This window comes from Indicator indicator, chromosome 18 (genome assembly GCF_027791375.1).
Source record: "Indicator indicator isolate 239-I01 chromosome 18, UM_Iind_1.1, whole genome shotgun sequence".
Lineage (NCBI taxonomy): Eukaryota > Metazoa > Chordata > Aves > Piciformes > Indicatoridae > Indicator > Indicator indicator.
Genome location: NC_072027.1, coordinates 5,617,324 through 5,630,966, shown reverse-complemented (window position 1 = coordinate 5,630,966; position 13,643 = coordinate 5,617,324). Strand labels below are relative to the sequence as shown.

General features: G+C 41.8%; 1 protein-coding gene across 1 annotated transcript in view; it reads right to left on the bottom strand.

The window, feature by feature from the left end:
- Positions 1 to 13,643, bottom strand: part of SGCD (sarcoglycan delta) — a 132,385-nt gene that overhangs the window by 26,448 nt on the left and 92,294 nt on the right. Inside the window, exon 5 of the mRNA XM_054389087.1 lies at positions 5,308 to 5,380. Within this exon, the coding sequence (XP_054245062.1) occupies positions 5,308 to 5,380 (73 nt within the window). The remainder of the gene's footprint in view (positions 1 to 5,307; positions 5,381 to 13,643) is intronic.

Here is a 13,643-nt window from a genome sequence, read left to right as displayed (position 1 = left end):
AGGAGGAAAGGCTAAAGTAAAGTGGCTGTGGCTGTGAAACCAGTGTGAATTCTGCTCTGAGGAAGTTTCATCCAAGAGCAAACATTTCAGGAAGCCCTAGCTGTCAGGGTACAATTGTTAGATCAGATGTGTTCTCCTAGATTAGAAAACGGAGAGCCATAAGGACCTCCGATGTTCAAAAGCAACTCACTGAAGTCTACTTTATTAGTGAATTAGCCTGAAGTTGCTTGAATTAGCACTGAATTAGCTTGAAGTCTAGAAACTAGGAACCTATTTTCCAATTTTAGTTGTACACTGACAAGTATGGGTTGACTTTTGTGGAGACAGTCATAGAAATCTAACCCATCTGTGTCACGTGAAAATAACTGTACTTGTTACAATGTGGAAAGCAAAGCTCATCCCAAGTCTGTTGTCTTTTAAACTGGTGGGACTACCAAAATTACTGTGATCGGACTGCTATAACAGAGGAAACAACTGTCTCCTTTCTGGTAAATCAGTTGGAAAATAACCCCAGCCAGACACAAGGCTACGCTGGCCATTTCCCCCTTGCTGACACCTCACAGGAATCCCCAAGTGTGAACCAAAGAGTGTTTCAGTATCACACACTAGTCTTTATAAATGCCTTCTGTTCCTCACCAATTATTTCCTCTTTCCTACCATTCATTTTTCGTGTTCCCTCGAATTTTTGGTCTCTTAATCTTCATTAATGTAATGGGTTTTAGACAGAAACATTATTTGTGTTCACACTTATTGAAAACGCCTCTGCTGCCTTGTGAAAAGGCAGCTGAGAGAAACCTTAATTTGATAAGAATTATTGTTTTGCAAAATGAGTATTGTTACATTAGCTCAGCACCATATTTAAATTGCTTTTTGCTACAATAGGTCTCACTTGGACTATTTGGATAGTTCAGTGCTGTACATGGTAAGGTAAAATTGTGCTAATAAAATCAAGCTGCAAGTACATTTCATCTGCCTTTTGGTACTTTGAGTGCTTCATAATTAACTTTGGTCAAAAATTACCTCTTTGAGCCCAAGGGATTAATTCTCCTTTAACTATATTTGTGTATTACAGGAAAAAACAGTCATCCCTTGGTTTCCTGGCCTTGGATGAGCAGTTTACTGCATTTTTAACTTAAAATAAGCATGGAGGAATTCCAGGTGTGTGCTTCCCCCTCATGGAGTAAATTTCATGCTGTCTGATTTCTTTTCATTTAACTCTGGGAACAGAAATACCCTAAAGCAGGTTTCCATGCTCTGGGGGCTCCTGCCCAGCATGATGTGGACGCTGGGGAGGTGCTTATGCTAGGGCCCAGGGATGGGATGGATGCTATAACAGTGACCACCTGGCATACAACCTCACAGCTTCCAGCACTTAGCAGTTAAGAACATCCTCCTGATATTTTTTCTTATATTGGATCACTCGCTTTTTAATCCCCTTCCCTCAAATTGTTTGTCTTGTTCCTCACAGGCTAGTGTAGCCTTATTCCCTCACCATGGAAGGATGCTGATCTTGCGTTTGTCAGACAACTTCTGTTACCCTTTTTGGCATATATTTACCTTTTGGAAGAAAATAAACAGAGAAAGGCATGTGATTCCTGCTAGTGTCAAGGAGAGGCTCTCAAGATAGGCTCTTGACATGTTACTTGGATGCCACTAAAATAATCCAGTGAGAAAAGGTCGTTTTGAATTCAGCTTTTACACATAGGCAAACACATTACCATATGTCAAAGACACCAACCTGCATTAAAAAGAGTCAGTGTAGATGAGTACAAATACTTCAATGTCCAAACAAACCTCCCAAGCTTCCCCTGCCCTAAACTATTTAGGGTTGATATTGGATGGCAATGTTAAACATTTCAAGAATTTGAAAATAATTTGAATTTGTTTGCCCTCCTTTTTACTGTTTTTGTCCAGTTTAGAACCCAGTGAACAGCTACCAACACTGTCATGAGTCTAAAATTACTTTAAATAAAGAAAAGCATGGAAATGTTCACAGAGTATACAAAGGAGTTTTTCAACCACCTCTAGTTATTAGATGATTATTAAAGAATATTCTAAATCCCAAATAGGACACATGAGCCTAGACTACATAACACTCTGCACTAAACAAGACATAAACAAGGCATTCCCACTACAACTGGTGCTGAATAGGATTGTTTTAGGACATGTGAGTCTGTCTGCAGCACAGGAAAGCACCTCCTAAGAAGAGCCAGCAGCAAAGTCCAGACCTGTCTCAAACCCCAAACCAATCCTTGCAAGCTTGTGATGGGTTTAGCATGTAAGGAAAAAGCTATGCACATATTGCCACCTGAATTTTCTCCACCTAAACCATTGCAGACAAACGTGTTTCAAAAAGGCAGTGAGAAAAGAGGACCACACCTTGTCTGTTCTCCAGGACAGTGACCATCTTGTAGAGCAGGCAGTTACTAACAAATGAGTTAGGCTGTATGAACTGAAGATCAGCTACATGGGGACAGAAAGTCAGTTAAGAATGTGTGTTCTGCTGCTTGGAGCATGTCAGTCTCAGTGACACATGGGCATGGACTGAAGGCCTTTGGGAGATGGGAGGAAAAGAAGGAAAGAAACAGAGATGACTGGCATGATAGCATACTGCCTATCTTGAAGGGAAATCTGTCTGTTGAGGAGAAGAGGAAGGGAAAGGAAGACATACAGATGGTCTGACTCCCAGTGGTGACAGGAGCAGTTGGTCTCCTCTCTTTCCAACAGTGACAGTCGCTGTCACCTTATTTTGAAGTCTCCTAACAAAAAAGTGGGAGTCAGTATGGTACTGAAAAGAGCAAATGGAGAAATCACTACCTAATTGTAACCATTTGGGCTAGGAAGAGTGCTGGAGGTTGGTGCCTGGCGACAGCCTGCAAGAGCTGAATGTGCACTTTCCCACCCTGAAAACTTCAGCCTTAGGAGGAAAGTCAGTTTGCACTATTTATTACAGAAAAAGGTCTTTCAGAGGCAAGCCTGCTACTGAGTGCATGTTTACAATGCTGCTTTCCCAGCAATGTGTGACAGCTTGGGACCCATTGGCTGCCATCTCATTCAGCTCCATTTTACTGCAGCATCTTTTTAAATAGGCCAAAAGGACACCTTATGCACACAGTCTCTTATCAAAACAGGAAGGTAGCAAAAAATGTCCCTCAGAGTAAGATTCTTTTCTCTATTAACTCTGCACTGCACTCAAAAGACACCATTTCGCCTAAGAAGCAGCCAGTGCTCCAGTGTGTAAGGGAGAGAAATGGATGGGTTCTTGGTTTGAGGAGGACTAGAGCTTTTGCTCTTGGAAAACCTTGCATTCTCCACACAGTGCTTCCACTGCCTCTTTTCTTCCCAGGATGGGGGGAAAAAAACCCACTCGGTTTTGCCAAGATGAAATTTTCAGGAACACACAAAATGTTTTAGGATCTGTGGGACTACATTTTACAAGGTAAATACTATTCAATGATTTTCCTTTAAAAAGAAAGGAAAAGGGGAGGAAAGAAAAAAAAAAAAGCCACCAGATTTTTACAGTTTTTTTTTCACCCAGTCCACTGTTTTCAAAGTCAGTTGTCTAACAGCTCTCTACATAAAACAAACATGAATTTAAAGCAAATCAAATATACTCAATCAAGTCCTCACATGGATACTGCCATTAATTCTTTTCCATTTCATTTACCTTAATTCTCTTTGGAACAGAAGCATACTCAGTCAGACTAAGGCCATTTTAATTCACATTTGTCCCCTCTAATATGACACCTTGCAATTATTTGGATTAAATTGCCCTCCCGTGTTTAGAAATGTCCTAACTAATCACAAACTTGGACCTAAACCTTGCGTCTCTTTTGCACTGTTAAAAATGGGACCTGGTTTACTAAGTTATTTAGGTGCTGCTGGTTATTTTCACCATGGTCTTGCCTTGTTTTTTTTTTTTTTTGTTTGTTTGTTTTCTAAAATGTCAGTAAATATGGGCTGTGCCAGAAAGCCTTTGTCACCTGAACCTCACCTACAAACCCAGCCACCCCCTCCTCACTTTGTTTGCTGGCTCTGTCCAGAGAAAGAGAGGGCACTTGTGCTCAGCACCATTGCACCCTACCCTCCTGGGGCTTCTGCCACCACAGCAGGTCCTGGCAGCTGCACTTTAGGCTGAGCAAAGACTCTGTTTCCCCTTTTTTTGAAAGGAAGTGTACGCAAGAATGGGAAAACCACAAGGCAGGGTTAAAGTCACTGCTTGGAGAAAGAGAACAAACTTTCATAAAAAAATGAATCACACTACCTCTGCACTTGTTGTCTGACATACGACCCCCAGAGTGCAAAATGGGAACAATTAGAGTGCTTCCAGAGAGAAACTGAAAGATAGAGATAGAGGAGGCAGCCAGGATATTTTTCATCTTCCACAGTGATCTAGCTGGGCCATAACTTTCCCTAGTACCAGAGCAGAGAGAGTTAATGAGAGGTGCTCTCCCACCTCAGTGCATCTGCAGTAAATCTGCAGTGCTGGTGCACAACTTTAGTTGTCTGCAGATTGCTTCATCCCCAGCGCCTCCCAGGAAAGGAGGGTTTTCAGCCCAAGACCTAAGTACAAGATGTCCTTTTGTCTCTCTCTTTTTCTAAGGAAGGATAATTAGAGTATTGATGGCAAACCCCTACAGCCATCTTGGTCATAAGATACCAAGGGATTCAATAATTTATTAGGCCGTGTGATTAGTCTCTTTTCAGAGATTAGTCATCCAAACTACCCTGTAGGTCCACACTGGTTTTGGTTTTTTGGGGTTTGTTTTTTAAATAAATAATGCTTAGCATTAGCTTGAGGGTAGAGCTGGTTCCAAGGGGCTGTGCTCTTTATCTCCTCCTGATACAATGCTGTCTGCAAGAGGCATCTCTGTGACTGTGAGCAGTTACATACATGCATGCTAGACCCTGTGTAAGTCATGGAGGGTTTGCATTTCTGCAAGACAAATACTGCTGAAGAGCATTATCCTTTTGCCTGCTGCTACTGCCTGTGATTCAGCACAGGCTCCAGTTCTCTCTGCACAACCAGGAAAAGCTTTCACTATTTTCTTTTTCAAATGCTGAGTCCAGAGTATGCAGAGCATGCTACAGAGGAGAAATAATGCTCTTATGACCCATGATTGCCTTTACCTTGGTCATCTTACATGTAAATACAGCAAGACCCTTCTCTTCCAAGACATCCTCTTAGTGACGCCTTTCAAAGTGAATCCCCAAGCTCTTATGTGAAAGCAGAAATGATGCCCAGCAGTATGCACAACTCCAACAAGGTGCCACTGAGTTACCATGAAACCATATTCCAAAGTTTACCTTAGTTCCTTGAAGGGGTCTGCCCTGACATTGGGAGTTTCTATAGATTTAGGGAACACTGTGCCTTCTGCTCCTGAAATCACAAAACAAAACAGAAGACAAATTGTAAACATCATAAGCTGTTACCAGGGGAGTGTTCAAACCAAACCTAGGTACAATTTAACCCACTGCCTGACCCCATTTCTCCCTTGCACACATCCCTTCTGTCTCTGGGGAAAGACAGACCTTGATTATCTGAAACTGGTTGCCTTGATTACAACTAGGACTAGCCTGCAAACTGCACTTCTGGATGCAAGAGCAGCTGCTTGCACCCCAAATCTGGGAAGTGTTTGCTGCCTCAGCTGACTCTGGGAGCTTGTAAAAGATACACTTTTGGTAACCAGGCATCTAATCCAGCCACACTGCTCGTTAACAAACCCAGATGCATGTCATGACTTTATTTCTTTTGCTGAACGCTGAGAGATACTCAAAAGACAAAACCAAATTTTAGGTTGATCACTGCAAATGTCTCTTCAGTCAGGCTGTGCTCCTGCCTGGGGAAAAGGAGAGAGGTGCCCACCTGATGAAATGAAGAATAAGCAGGCAGCATACTCTGCTCTAGTCCCAGTCTGACCACTGGTTTGATGTGTGACCCAAAAGTCACTCTGCTTACTTCCCTATTTGCTGAGTGTTTTTAGATCACCAGCTATAAACTCCTAGGTGATGTGAACAGCTTTCCTACGTTTCAGACCACTGCAATCCTCTTCTGTGACCACCAGCCAAGCCCGGGTTGGGCCATTTCACCCAGTCACCCCTGCAGCAGGTCCACATATTGTGACTGAGCCGTGCTGTGTCTCTCTGGAAAGAAACGCTCTCACTGTGTCATTGTTTTAAGTCAAAGGCAGCCCATGCCATCCTCTGGTAAGCCTTTCCACTAACTCTAAAAATGTACATCTAATCTGAATTGGTCTAATTTCAGCTTCCAGCCAGTGAGTCTTCTCATGTCTTCATCTGCCAGTCAATCAGCTCTGCATGAGCAGACTCTCCGCCTTGTGGAGATCGTTATCGATGGCGACCCAACCACCCCAACCCTCTCTGATTCTCTAAAAAGTCACACCTTTGTGAATCATTCAATCAGTCACTGTGAAGCTGACTTTCTGGACTTCTCATTGCTTTTCTCTGAACCCATTCTACTTTGAAAGCACTATCTTGGGACACAGCTGCTCTCACTGCTGCTCTGTGCTGGAGAACGTCATCTTCTCCCTCCCATTGACACTAAGCACAGCTAAGAATGGCACCAACTGCCTTACACACAGCAGTGCACTGGAAATTAACCTTCGTTTTTTCTCTACTATATAGCTACCTACCCAGTGAGCAAGTATGATCTGTCATCTTAAATCTAGGCCTGTGGTCTTGCATTCAGACACACTGTTACCAGTTAACAATTTATCACCTGCAGCCACCACAGCGCTTCCAGTGTCAGCACCCAAACAGCACCAGTGGCAATTTTTTTTTAATTTCCTTGATTTTTTTCTTTGATAAAGATATTGGTGCAAACTACAGATCCTGATGGGACCTTTTATATGTACTGTTTTAGCTCTCTCTTAACCCATGCTATTATAATTGTTACCTATGTGTAGCCTGGAAGCCACCACTCTAGAACAGACAATGTTCTGAGATGATGCCAAACATATTAATACAGCATCCTTCTGTTACCTCTGCTGGAAGTGAGAAACACCTGTGGCTTCAATAAGGCTGTGCTTCCTTTGCATTGAAACAGCTTCATTATTATACCTGTGATTCTATTCTGTGATTATTAGCCTAGTCTCTCCAAGCTGCCCCACTGTGTTAAAGAAAAAAAAGAAAAATCAGAATGAAAATAAGCACTCTAACATTTACCAAGAAAAAAAGAAAACCCTAACCTAGAGAAAAACAAAGTAATCTCAAAGGCCATAAAAGTAGTCTAAAGTTTGGAGCTTTATACTTGGGAATTGGAATTGATCCTATGGCACAAATCAGATATTTAGCTCTTAACTTCACTATAAGCCTTCACTGTTACAGGTTGTCAAAAGCAGCTGTAACTTGCCAGCCATGAAGGTTATTATTATCAGATCTGTCTTCCCTCAACAGTTTGCAAATGATTTAAGTCTCTCCTTATCCACACAATTGCCTTGGCTATTTGCTTTGCAACGAAACTTAGCAAAAGATGCAGTTGGCAGATAGCTGCACAATAAAACAATGTTTTGTTGAGGGGAGGAAGATGAGGAAATGCAGATGGAGAGCTGCACATAGATAATCTTGTACCCTTTCCACCTCTGCAACTTAAATGGTGATTTTACGCTTGTAATTTTAAGTCTTTTTTTGCACACTTTAAGTCTGCTATTTCAGTTATGCAAAGCCCCAAATAATGCCAGAAATGCCTGCAGAATAAAGAGAGATTTTAGCAAATTTCTAACGACTTGGGGTTTTCCAGGCTTTTGTTATTTAATTTGAGGGAAACAACTTTGGAAACAAAGCCAGTGAAGACTTCAGTGTGATCATTTCAGGAAGGCTGAAAATAAAGAAGGCTGCTATTCCTTCCTCCATCTCTTTTCCATTTCCCTACACACAGTTCTTAAATCTGTTCTTCCTGTTTTCTTCATTCCCATATCCATGGAAGAGTCCCTTATCCACTGGGAACAGGAATGAGATTTCTAAATCCTTCTGTTTCTCTCCTCTAATAGGAATTACAGGTGAACACTACCTGTCTTGATAAGGTTTCTTGCCTTGACAATATCATTCCTTATTATTCTAAGAACACAAGAACTCCCCAAAGGCCACCTGTCTCTGTCACTGAGTAGGACATCAGCCCCGAGGGGATGCTGAGGGACCAGCACTGAGACATCCCTCCCTTGACTTGGCTGTCAGCAGCTGGGGGACTCCTTGAGCTGGCCATCACCCAGCCACTGGAGAGATGCTGATAAGTTTTCTTCACCTCACCTAATTATCATTTTAAGTGTCTCATTTCTGTAGCAGGAGCCTCACAGAGTAATTAAATACTCTGGACAAGTTCTTCCTTTGGTTTCACCTGCCACCTGATATTTTCACTGGATGCTTGTTCTGCCTTGGACTGTGAAAAACAGTAAGTAATCATCCTCTTCTTTTCATGCTACTGGAAATTTCATAGGCCTCAAATGTGCCCACTCCAGCCCTCTCTCTTCTACACTGAAGAGTTTCAGTCTCTGCCTGGGAGATCAGCAATTCCTGCAGTGCCTCCTGATGGAAACAACTGCCCTGGACAGATTCAGCTACAGTGGACATTTGTGTCACAGTCTGGCTCTTGGACACCACGGCACTCCCTAATCAGCCTGTGACAGCATCAGTGCTGGATGGTAAGTGAAGGCATTAGGCTGGAGAAAGTGACCTCATTTGGTGATTTTACTAAAGGCTTTGGCCAAAAAGAAAAGGGAAAGTTTTATGGAAATGTGCTCTTGAGAGTGCATTGGGCTACTCTGGCTCTGCAGAAGAGAACTGTGATGTCATGGATAACCAAATGTTGGACTTCAGGGAGTGGAAGAAGAAAGAGAGGGTGAAATGTAAAGATATGAAGTCCAAAGTCATGTGTTTAGAAAGTAGCAAAAATTTCTTCTCTATGTTGGATGCTTCCAGGATGGGAATGTCCCTAGATAAAGGCTAAGTGCTATGCATGATTCATGGCAGCAGGACATGGCCAAAGGGAAGGCAAACATGACATTAAGCTGAAAGTCAAATATAAGTCTGAGAGGAACATGAAAACAATCACATTATTTTAAGAATTATCAGAGAATCCTTGAACTACTCTGTAACCTCCAGATCACCCTGACTGATGAGAGTGTACAAAAAAGAAATGCTGTCAAGGCTGCAAGAACAGAAGTCTATCCTACAAAAGAAGATTAGAAGGACTTGGCTTTTTTAGCTTAGCAGCATGATGGATAAGGAAGGATATGAACAGGATAATATTGAATATAATGCTACTGTTGGCACGAGAGCAAGTGGCAATAAACTAGTCTCGAATATATTTGGGAAGTGTTTTCTAGCCAAAAAAGGAGCAAAAATGGGAGCAGCTTTTCAGTTAGATGGGATAGACAATCTAAAATATTCATGACTATAAGATATGGCATCTAAAACCCTGGGGACAAGATTTGCAGAACCAGAAAGTGCTTTCTAGTCTTGCACTCCTCTAGTCTTATGTTCACTTTCCTGTACCTGAAGAATGCTGGGGTTTGGCAAATGGTAGTGCACAGCTCCAACAGTTCAAGAATTAGCTGCTATCATCTTCCTTCTCTACCAAAGCTATGACATCCCTCCTCTCCCTTTATTTGGAATAAAGCAAATGTAAATTAATGTAATTATTGTACGACACAGCTTTGGCTTCCTGAATGATCTGTTATTAAAATACCTGCCATCTACCATGAAAAATCCATAGCACAAAATTCCTATTTCATTGCAAAGTGCTGAAAAAAAAATATTTTTTTTTTCATCTTATGAGACTCTGTTGCTGCTAAGGGTAACTTACCTCCAAACAGCCAAAGACAGTTAGGAGAAAACAATCATATAATTTGTATTTAAGCATACTATGCAGTACATCCCTAGGCAATAAATTATTCTTTCTCATAGTATTATATCAGAGTGACTTCTATTAAAAGCCATACCTACTGACTCCCTCTTCTGACACTGTGTAATTTACCATCGAGAAATGTTCATAAACAGTTTGACTGAAAAATCCATAAAGCCATTTCAGCTTTATTTTAAGTTCCATTTAATGTCCCTCAAAAATGATTTCATCAATGTGTTTCCATTAGCTGGTTCTCCACCCAATAACTTAATTCCACACAATCAGTCAGGAACTTATAAAGCATATGACAGCATCTACCTGAAGTGTTTGGAATCACCATGAAGATTCTCTCAAAGAGCGGATTTTTTTTTCTCTTTCCTTTCTAGTGCATAAGGAGTGGAAATGCCCAAGACCCCTATATATGTTCACTTCATGCAAGAAGAAAAAGCAAGAGTACTATAGCAAGGAAACATTTACAGTTCAATTTCAGGGTTTGGGGAATTCTTTTGTGTGTGTCTTTCTCTAATTTGAGATTCTGAAGGAGGACTGCAGGAGAACAGTTCTGCCAAATGAGTCTGCATTTTCTGTGGCACTAGTGGGTTCTTAGAAGAAACTGTCACAACCAGGAGACAAGCCTGGATGTGGTTTGGACCATTGCAAGTGAGTTGCTGGAGTGACATCCAGCTTCTGGATTTCTTGCTTCTCTCTTTCCTTTTTGCACCTGCTACAAGACTCTCCAGCACCATTGGCCTGCATCCTCTGAAGACACTGTTCTTTTTTTCTGCAGAGCAAGTGTCTGGCACAGCAATTTACCCTTTTCCAAGATGGAAGCAACAAAAAGAGCCAATGGGCAGGGATTTTGGCAATCATCTTGTTCTATGACTGAATTCAAGACATAGCATAAAACATTTTTTTTTTTAATCCCAGTTTCTCATTGGAACAATGCAGAAGCATTAAGTTCTGTATGTGAACGGTGGTCTGCCAGTCTCCTCTTGATGAGTGCCTTTTGGACCATTAGCCCTCTTCATCCAAATGGGGACTCTGTTGATCACTCTCATGAGCCTTGCGAGAAAAGACCAGGAGGTTACTAACTCCCCACCAAGGCAAAGGCCTTGGTGTGAGTTCAACACTGCCTGGATGTCAGGAGCTCTGTAGGAGAGAGAGGACTTACAAATGCTCCAAGAAGGGAACACATCTCAGCTACAACATTTATCTTCTTAACCAGCAACAAATCCAACCAGAGGAAAGTGGGCATCAACACCTCAGCTTTCCAAGCTGCCTCTCACTTTCCTTGTGTGCTGCAAAAGTACTTGAGCTGCTTGACACTGTCCTGGTACCTTCCCTGGTGCACAGGCAAGGGCCATCCCTGCTCCCTCTGGCCAGAAACAGGCTCCAACTGTCATGGCAAGATAGTGATAACAACACACCATCCCTCTGCACAAAACTTGCTCTAGGCTTCTACTGCTATCAGCTGGAAGGGAGAGAAGCAGCTCTCAAACACAATGTGATGAGAGGTATTTTTAGACTAATGATTGATGCTCCTGCTGTCAAGGGTAGGTGGCAATCAGCTGAACAGCACTTGGGGGTGAGCAGAACACAGAGGAAAGAAATCAGGTTTCTGCTCAGGTGCAGACGCACCTGGCTGGCTATTCCTCACTTTCTTTTTTCTTTTCTTTCCAGAAAACACATTTCTTTCCCACTCTGTGTGTCCTTTCAGTAATAATTCCAGACCCACAGCACACATTTAGTGGTGCATATCACTGGTTTATAATGAAATTGGCATCTCAGAGCACTGGGACAAATTTGCTGATTAAGTTAATCTTAAGCGCACCATCTCTTTAGTGCTCTGCCTTAATGCAGTACTGTCCAAATGAGGGGAGAAAGAGAAGGATTTGCTATGATTTTTTCCAGGAGGCAATGAATAGCATGCTGGTGATCCTCATAAACTACCTCTATTACTGCTATTATTGATCAGGACACATTCAGCAATTTGTCCATGAAAGCAGCCATCTGACGAAGTTCTCTCCCCTCTAGGTCTCCACAGAGTAATATGTGACAGTCTCAGGAAGGTGTCTAAGCAAACAGATGTCCAGGAAGTAAATACAATACAAGTAAAAATGATTTGTGCCTCCTCCTTTTAATTCCTAGATTTAAAAGCCTTATCCATCCTTAATTTATGTTTTAAATGGATGGACATAATAATTGCTGTTGCTCCCCTTGAATCCCATCAAATCTGAAATCAATAGGAGCTCCACTTCAAGGCCCAGCAATAATAGCCTGGCTCAGTTAAGCCAGTGCACTGAACAAAAGCCATAAGGCTTCATTCATGTTTCATTCTAGGATACAATAAAATTAGTTCACTGCAAGGTCTGTCTGTCTGCCCACCTCCATTGTCAAAGTGCTGGGGAGTTATTCTTGGATGGGCAATCTGTGCAATGAAATCATGTGCAGCACCAACAAAGGTCTTTATAACAAAATGCAATAGCATTTATTTAGAGTCTTTTAGAAGTGGGTCTTGGCACTGCAGGCACGTGGGAAGTGAGTCAATCCCTAGCCACTGGGCTGTGTTTAAGTTAGGTCAGATGAGAACTCCTTGTGACTCCAGCACTGCCAGCTCTCCTGGGTGGAGGAGAAGCAGTTTACTGACTCACAGTCCCAAGAAACAAATGGAGCTCAGTTTTAAGCCACAAAACTTGCAAACAGTGAGATGAGCTGCAAACTCTAAGGTAAGCACATAGTCATTAGTGGTGCTTGTGTCTGTAGGCACATGTTGATCTTCAACAGCCAGGCTGCAGTGGTTGAATGCCTGAGAAGTACAGAGGGAATAACTGAGAACAGAAGGGCTTGCATCCAAACTAAAAAAAGTCATATGAATCAAGGTTGTCACAACTTATGCTGACCTCTAGACATTTCCTTCTTGACTAGTTTTGGGGTTCTTCAACACTTTTTTTCTGCAGCTCATCAATAGCAGTGTCACCACTGAATTTCTTTGAAGCTGCTCTTGGCATTCTTGTGCCAAGTTGCAAAGAAACTCAGAAAGGCACCTGCAGCAGGAATACACAGTGGAAATTTATCAAGGAGAATATTATGTGAGCTTCAAGCAGATCAGCTTGTGAAGGCTGGGGAAGACACTTAGGAAATAGAATATAAATCTGCCACACTCTTAAACTCGATTTCAGTGTTTGGTAAGTGTACAGTATGTTTCTTTCATAATCCTTGTGACATTTAATCAATATTAATCTGATGGTGGATGATTCTTCTTTTTCCTTAAACAGGATTAAGGTAACACAATCTGAACACACATTTCAGCCTGGACTCAAAGCCTATACACTTTACATAAATGCTGTCCTTTTTTGCCTGAGATGTACTTTGAAGTAAAAGCAAACACAAGGAAAACTTCTCAGTATATCTGCCTCTCGACACAGGTGGTTCTCTCCAGCAAAAGAGGAGTTTACAATCTGGGTGAGTGGATTTTGAAGAAGGAGGGCAAATGTTAGTTGAATTTGCCATTCAAAGGAATGGACAGCAGTGTCTATGCCTATTGCCCTCAAGGCAAAGCAAAGCAATCAGAAGCATCCATTCAAGAACTGTACGTGTCTTCAAGATCTGGTCATTTTCATTTCTTCCCTTACACAACAGGAAAAACCCCGTTTATTTGGAAGAAAGTATCTGAAATCCCACCCCAGCCTCTGGGCAATAAAAAAATCTCCACCCAATTCAACCAAACAATTTTTTTCTGTATAGCTTGTTAATTCTTTGTCACTGCTGATTCCAGATGAAATCA